The sequence below is a fragment of the Petromyzon marinus genome, chromosome 37 (genome assembly GCF_048934315.1).
Source record: "Petromyzon marinus isolate PM22_M1 ecotype Great Lakes invasive population chromosome 37, UKy_Petmar_22M1.pri1.0, whole genome shotgun sequence".
Lineage (NCBI taxonomy): Eukaryota > Metazoa > Chordata > Hyperoartia > Petromyzontiformes > Petromyzontidae > Petromyzon > Petromyzon marinus.
In genome coordinates, this window is record NC_133703.1 from 22,996,585 (window position 1) to 23,004,444 (window position 7,860).

At 44.8% G+C, this 7,860-nt stretch overlaps 1 protein-coding gene across 2 annotated transcripts in view; it reads right to left on the minus strand.

Annotated features, from left to right (window-relative positions):
• LOC116949584 (splicing factor U2AF 50 kDa subunit-like) overlaps window positions 1-6,716 on the minus strand; it is an 11,825-nt gene extending 5,109 nt beyond the window's left edge. For both annotated transcript variants that reach the window (XM_032967036.2, XM_032967035.2), the window contains exons 1-7: window positions 6,537-6,716; window positions 4,983-5,175; window positions 4,507-4,610; window positions 3,748-3,911; window positions 3,065-3,181; window positions 2,309-2,447; window positions 1,439-1,521 (exon numbers count right to left, since the gene is read on the minus strand). In XM_032967036.2, the coding sequence (XP_032822927.1) occupies window positions 1,439-1,521; window positions 2,309-2,447; window positions 3,065-3,181; window positions 3,748-3,911; window positions 4,507-4,610; window positions 4,983-5,175; window positions 6,537-6,585 (849 nt within the window). In that variant the 5' untranslated portion in view covers window positions 6,586-6,716. The remainder of the gene's footprint in view (window positions 1-1,438; window positions 1,522-2,308; window positions 2,448-3,064; window positions 3,182-3,747; window positions 3,912-4,506; window positions 4,611-4,982; window positions 5,176-6,536) is intronic.
• Window positions 6,717-7,860: the final 1,144 nt, after the last annotated feature.

Genomic DNA, 7,860 nt, shown 5'->3' on the forward strand with positions numbered 1-7,860 from the left:
ACTTTACAAAAAAAATGCTCAAACAACAAAGAGCTGCCAAAAATCCAACTTCCCCCATAAACAAAACACTATCCTAATTGAATTTGTAAACACTGATCCAGGCCACACCAAGTGAATCCTCCCACAATCCAAAATCCTGACCACCCCCATGATTGATTGTTCGATTCCTTTAGGGGGGAAGGGGCCAGAGGAACCAGAAGGCGCGGGCAGGTTTTGTTGGTGCCGGTCTACTTGCCTTTGTTAGCAGGCGGGTAGCACTGCCGCAGAGGGTCAAGTGCTACTGAACAAACGGTACTACGCGCCGCGACTTACGCTCTTACAGGCCCCTAGCTGGGGGATGAATTAGGGGAACAAACATAAAACAGCCATCAGTATCACAAACTGGAGGGAACACGTCTGAACACTTTCCTACACCGATTACATCGGCATTGCTTATTGATACTTCTTTCGGGTTTACGGAACGTGCATGATGCAATGCGGCTTGAGAGCCCGCTTTTTATTAAGAAAATGCTACATTTCAGTGTCAATTGCTATATTTTTTACTCACAGCAGCATACAACATTATAATGCACGTTCCAGACTGGTAAGATCAATTTAATACTTTATGACCTATCTCTACAGAATGCACAGACGATTGATAATTATGTCCATACCTTATGATTTAAAAAGTCGCTAGTTAATGTCAATGGGGAATCTCACCGTTGGCGTACGATGCTCATTCAATGGAATTTCAAACCCTGTAAGCTGTGAAAAAACTGCTGAAAAAGAACACTCAGGCTCCAGTTGCAGAGAAGGCCCTGTATTTGGAGAGCTGCAATTTAAAACTCTTAAATGGCTGTTCAGATCCAAAGAAACCTAAAAACACAGCGATGCCCCGGCTTCTAGCACAGAGCCCTAAAAGCACCTGTAACTCAACAAGGAGGGGTGGGGGGGGAAATAAAAAATAAAAAAAGTGCGGGGAAAGAAAAGTATTCTTGGCCGCCCCTAAAACTTGACCCTGGATAACAGAACACCACGATCGCGCGAAACTGTACGCCCTTGTGAGACGGATCCAGGTGCAGCGAGCCCTTACCTTGCTGAAACACACAAACTCAGGGAGAAAACACATTACCTGCACGTCCTTCCCATGCCCACTGTTGTGTGGTCTTCTTTTATTTAACTACGCGCCCCTTGGAGGCAAGTGGGGGATCGAATGCGTGCATGTGTGCTAACACGTGTGCATACAGCATATTAAAGAGTGCATGCTTCATGGGTGTTTTCAGGCTCAGGTGAAAACTGTTGCAGATAAAGGTGAAAGAAAAAAGTAAACTTTTTGTGGTTCACATTATTCTGTTATTCTAAGATGAATGACAGAAAGAAGCATAAGAGAATAGTAACACATTCCCAAATTACTTGGGCAAAAGGTATACATATAGATCGTGATTTTTGCAAAACTTACCTGATCATCCGTCAGATAGCTGGGCAAACCTCCGATAAACAGCTTGTGCGGCGTGTCTTGCACAACAGTGGACACCACACCTACTGAATAGCATACATTTGCAACAGCACAACCAAAATGAATAGCCAATCGAAGGTGGAAGACATCCTTTGTAACAAGGCATTCAACAGAGGTCAACATTGTTTTACCAGCAAAACCAGTGTAACAGGTGTCATGTGATGCAACTTTACACCTTTTGTGGCTGTGACATTTAATGAAAACAAGCTCCGGAAGACAAATAGGCATGTAACGAGTCAAGATTTGATTCAAGAATATGATTAGTTTGCCTTGTATTTTGGTGTTTTATGTTTAACAATTGGTTCATTAGCATTAGGTGATAAAATGCATTCATCCATTGACCAATACTGATGCATAATCTTTTATGCATCAAAACCGAATGTGCAAGACATGGTTTTTTATTCATTTTTGGTGTCCTGTATTTACATCACTTCTGGAGTCACTAGAGGTGCTACTATACACCGCAGTGTTAAGTATGATAATCTATTGTTGAATCAAATTGTGACCGAATAATAATTTGGTCCAGGGGATAAATTACCCCAAATTAGCATATCATTTGCATACATAATATAGATTCATGTACTGCCAGAATATATTTTTAAGTTGAAATTTTAAGATGTCTAATTAAGATCCACTTGGGGAGGCATGAGTGACCGCTGATATAATCTTTGCCCACGTTCGCGCACGTCACTCGGCGAAACTGACAAAATTACAGTCACTTTTACCCTCAGAGAGGCAAGTGTGCTGCACAGCCTGTGTGCTGCACAGGCGCGACAAAGACCTCCATAGGTTGCGCGTTCTCACTCGACGTACCTGGTACATGCAAAGCGGGAGACTCTGACATGCCAGGCAGGGGCTGGTAGTCGTGTGGGCGGCGCAGCTTGAGTGACTGGCCCTGGAAGATGATTCCGTCGAACGCCAGCGCTTGCGTCGTTTCATCCACTGACCGGAACTACGTAAAATAAGTGCAAGCAATGAGGCGACGGCAGCTCTTTGTGAGGCCCTGCACGGTGGCCCTGAATTGCAAGCATCTGGCCACCTGGAGGCGCTAACCACATTCAAAATTCTACTCGTACGACTTCACCCTTGCCAGTATGCCACAGCAATACCGAAAGATAATGTATGGCCAACAACGCTAAGTGCGGGGGAAGGACAACAAACTCAACACAAAAAGACTAACGTGTAAATTGGAGATTGTTGCTGGTAATTGTAGTTTTCTGGATGTTTTGTGTTGACATACCAAAATTGCATTTTTGCACGTATTGATAAAAGTACTGATAAAAAAACCTAAGCCTCCAAGTATATGTATAAATATAGTGTAATTGTATCCATCACATTTTGCTTAAATCACGTTAAAAGCATGTTACAGAATATTTCAGATTGTTTTAAATAACTTCTAAATCCCCTGCTAAGACGCGTCCCTTCTGAAGCCTGAAACACCAATGGACAAGCAATTCATGTAAGAAAAAATGAGACGTCGGTACATTAATATATGAAGTGCTTTGCCCATTAATAGGATGTGTTATAATGGATGTAATTGTATCAATAGCTGCTGTGTCAAGTGTATACCTCAAGGAAGGCAAAGTTCTTGTCCAGGTTTATTTGGACAGCAAGAACAGGATTGCCTGGAGCCTGTGCCAGTCCTGCCAACTTCATCTGGTTGTTAAAGAAATCCATCATGGCCTCCTACAAGCAAAACAGGAAAGCAATACATTAGATCAATGTTGGATAAAGACGTGTTTCTTGAATTGAACCAGCTTGTAACTTGCAGAAAAGAGAACATGGGAGGGATATTCCAAAGTTGAGCAGTTCGAGGAAAGAAGCAGAAAGAGTTTTGACCTGCATTAAGGTGGTTAAACAAGTATGAAATAAGTCATTCTGGGTAGACAAGAGTTCTCAAGAAAGGTGGAGGAATCAGCAATTGAAATTCGTGGGAAAGTAACCATGTTAACAGCGACAAACTGATAAAGAGGCAACAGAACGCTGGTGAGCGAGTGAGGTCGACTCAGCCTCAAATGGAGTACCTGGTGCAGTGTGTAAACATCGCCAATGGGGAGACAAAGGCGGTCAAGTGTGGTGCTGGCCACCCACCCCCTCGTGTGCCATTGCCGGGCTTCAGAGGTGTTCGCTAACAGCACTTTCTCCAACAGTTTGTTCAGGCTCTTCAGGGGATCTTCGTCTTTGATGGTGTCGTGCGACGAAGAAAGCTAGCATGTGCACAGTGCTGCACCGTGCAGGGCACACGACCGTACCTCTGTGACTCCAAAGGGAATGTTGCCGACGTAGAGACGCCGTGCCTGGCGTGTAAGCTGGCTGCCCACGATGGGTACGGGCATCGCGGCAGGATTCGGCAGGCCAGCCACTGTTGCGGTGGTAGTCGTGGCGATGAGAGCAGTTGCTGGGATCTGGCCAGCAGCTGTGAAGAGAGGAGATATATTACATTAAATTATAGCAGTGTCAATTCACCGGTGGTAAAACAAAATCTAAATATTCATATTTGACTGCAAATAAACATACTATAAAAGGCATTACTGAAACATTAGATTTTTTTTTTACAATGTTAATCACGTAACTACAGCAAAAATATGTAATCACTGTATAGTTGATGAAATACTTTAAACGTTAGTCGGGTCCATGACCGTAGCGTACAAGTACTATCACTGCACTGATGTCAATGCCAATGGTGCAATTTATTTTAACGACAGTCAACAAAATATATATTTTTACTACAAATGCTTCCAACTTGAGTGACAATCCAGGCCACAAAGCCTGGGTACATAGAGACGATAACAGCCGTTTGTTTAATGGGATTTCGTCACAGCAGGTCAAATATTAAAAAAAATTAAGACATGAAAATGTGTCATTGTGTATGTATTTGACAGTTAACAGTTGTTTGCTACTCATAAAAACACTGAAGACGGCTGACGATAACATTTGTACAATTTTACTTAGTTTTAAGTAGCATAATCCACATGTTTAGGTAAAGTGCTTTGACATGTTGTGCTAGCCACCTTGCATGGCTTTGTACTGAAGTGGCGTGATGTGTTCGAAGCCAGGGGGTGGCACATCCCAGTACTTGTATGGCTTCTTCTTGCGTGGCTTGCGAGGGGAGCGGCTAAAATGTGACAAAAGCATAAAGTCGGTTAGAAAGAAAGCGCCTTGAAAGACTTGACACAATCTTGCCAGCTGTGCGCAACTGCATAGCAATGGAATTACTTTATTAACTAGTGGCTAGAATAAGGGGTATCCTTATAAATCATAACCCACAATTGTTGAAGATGCCATGAGAGCATGAAACTTTACAATTACAGTTTATAGCTTTCATCGTATCCAGATGGTCAGACAATTAACACAATAATTAACCTTTCAACCACTTAACCTGCCTATTCTGCAAAACCGTATTAGGGAAAATTAGACTGAAGGTTAAATCATAATCGATTAACCTCCACAACAAGGCTCCCAAAGTGTAATAGGTGGCAGTTGATACCTGCGTATCTTATCGCCTTTCTCCTTCTTTTCTTCTTTCTTTTCATCCTTCTTGTCTTTGTCACGGGAGGGGCGCTCACGACTCCGGCTCTTCCGATCCCGGTCGCGGTCCCGCTCGCGACTGCGGCTGCGCTTCTTGCGATCACGGCTCCGCGAGCGACTCCGCTTCTTGTGTCGCCGCTCCTTCTCGCGCTCTGTCAGGTGAAGCATGACATGGCAACTCCATCATCATCATCACCAACAGCGATCATTCCCAGTGCAGGATAAATGCTGCCACCACGTCATCACTATCTCTCTCAATCCTTCAATGGCAGCTTACTCCTCCTGCACGAGCTAATGTCATCAGTTTTCTCCGTGGTGGTCACCCTCTGGGGCATGTTCACCAGTCTCGACCATTAGATATAATTCCTACAATACTATCAGCAAATGTGAGATGGTTAATACTTTTATTTGATCATGCCTTACATTTCCAATACAATGTTTGCTAAATATCTGCGGACAGTGAACAGCATAGGTGGGAGCGTACGTCCAATATCCCATAAAGCGCTATTTCACGTAATATATCAGCAACACAAGCGGCACTGGAGAAACGTTATGGCAGCTCCTTCGCACGCTAAACATACGCAAATAATCCCTGTAATGCATCGGTTTAGTCTCATACAAATTATGAACTTTAGGGTTAAATGTTATTCGCGAGCACCGAGAACTCCGCGGTACACACACTAGAGTCACAACAATGAAGATAACAGCGCAACTTATTGTCAGCAACACGTACGAACTAGATAGGTATGCATGATTGACAAATGGACACTTTTAAAAAAAATCCAATTACTGTTAATTATCTGAGCCCGTCAGAGCAATGTGGAATTTCTCAGGGTTACCAACCAAGCGAAGAGCGCATCACCGCTTGGAAAGGGGCACATCGCCCTATACCTGTTGAACACGATTTAGCAAGCGGCTTTAAGTTGACGTCGATGTGGCAGGTTTACGAGCGTGTTTGTTGTCGACACAGCGGCGGTGCCACCACCACCACCGCCACCGGCACCACCCTCCGACTCCACTCTCCACGCCAGGGCCCGGCTCCCTTGCCGCCATTTTAAACTCCCCACGCTCTCCGCCTAGGCGCCATTCACAGCGAGGCGAACCGCGCCAACACCTCCCCACCCACACCCCCCCACCCACCCCAAATGTTTACACGGCGCATCCGAGACACTTTAACTCACGCATATTAAGATGTTTTTTTACCGCAATTTGTATTTGTTTCTCATCGCGGGAGCGCGACCACGCAGCTTTGCTCTAGGGCGAGCCTAGACTAGGCCACCCCCACCAATCTCAACCGACGGCTCCCGTGTCGCCTCGGTCACCACAGCGGCTACAACAACCGCAGCCAAACACAAAGCAAGGTCCATTGTAGCTGAAAAAACATGTTTACACAATTGTACAGTCATCTTAAATCGAGACGGCCGCGTTAGGCCGCGAGGTGAAGCCTAGTCTCGCCTAGCTCCCCCTCCCTCGCGGCCGCTTCGTCGTGATTGCGCGGGTTTTGCGACCTCACCTATGCGGGTTTCGCGCATTTGCTTCTCCAACTCGACGAAGTCCGACATGACGGCGATGTAGTTGCTGCTGTTGTTATTCTTGTTGTTGTTCACGATGATGAGGAGACGGGAGCAGGGCGCAACTGCACCGCTTTGTGCTGGCAAATCCCCCCACAATGCAGCGCGCCCTGGCGGGGTCACGTGACCGGGGTAGCCCCTCCCACTCCCACACCCCCCCACACTCCCCCCCACACTCCCCCCCTCCACATCCCTCCACACCCCCCTCCACACCAAATTAGCAGTTTCCTATCCACCAACAATCTACTACATCTAAAACAATCTGGGTTCCGAAAAAAATACAGCACCACATCTGCTGCATTAGACTCTTTAAATCAAATTTACAATAGCCTTGATAAGAAGCAGTACTGTGCCTGTCTCTTTTCTTGACCTGTCCAAAGCTTTTGATACAGTAGACCACAACACCCTGCTTAGTAAACTAAGTTGCCTCGGTTTTTCCGAAAACACAGTAAAATGGTTAAAAAATTTCCTCTTTTCTCGCACCCAAACTGTATTCACAGATGGTTGGAGGTCAAACAGTGTTAAGATAACAAAAGGGGTTCCACAGGGTTCCATCCTCGGCCCCCTCTTGTTCTCTCTTTATGTCAATGACTTGGGCACTGACCTGGATCATTCCAGGGTAAATATTTTTGCAGATGACACGATACTGATTACTGCTGGCCGCTCTCCGGATGACGAGATTGCTAAGCTCCAGGGTGATTTCAACAAACTACAACATCAGCTAGTTGCTCTTAAGCTAGTCCTGAATACCACCAAAACCAAGGTGCTATGCTTCTCATCGGGACTAAAGCAGGAAGTTATTTTTCCCCAATTACATTCCTTAAATAATTATCAAATAGAGCAAGTCAAGATCTATAAGTATCTTGGGGTCATCCTGGATTCAAAACTGAATTTTGAAGATCACATTGATTATATTGGTAAAAAGACAAAAATAAAAATTGGTTTTCTGTATCGACACAAGCACTGCTTCCCCCCAATGTTCCGTTTGGAATTGATAAAAGCTACCATACTGCCTCTACTTGACTACTGTGACATCGTGTATAAATCAGCCCCAAGTACTGTACTGAAGAAGCTTGATTCCATCTATCACTCGGCCTTAAGATTTGCATTGAACTGCCCATATAGAACTCACCACTGTGATCTCTACATTGGGTCAAACTTAACATCTCTTAATGTTCGACGGCTTGTGCACCAGATCTTATTTATTCACGATGTACTTACAAAAAAATCCGCAGACTACCTGCTGGATCTCCTCTCTGTTTCAAA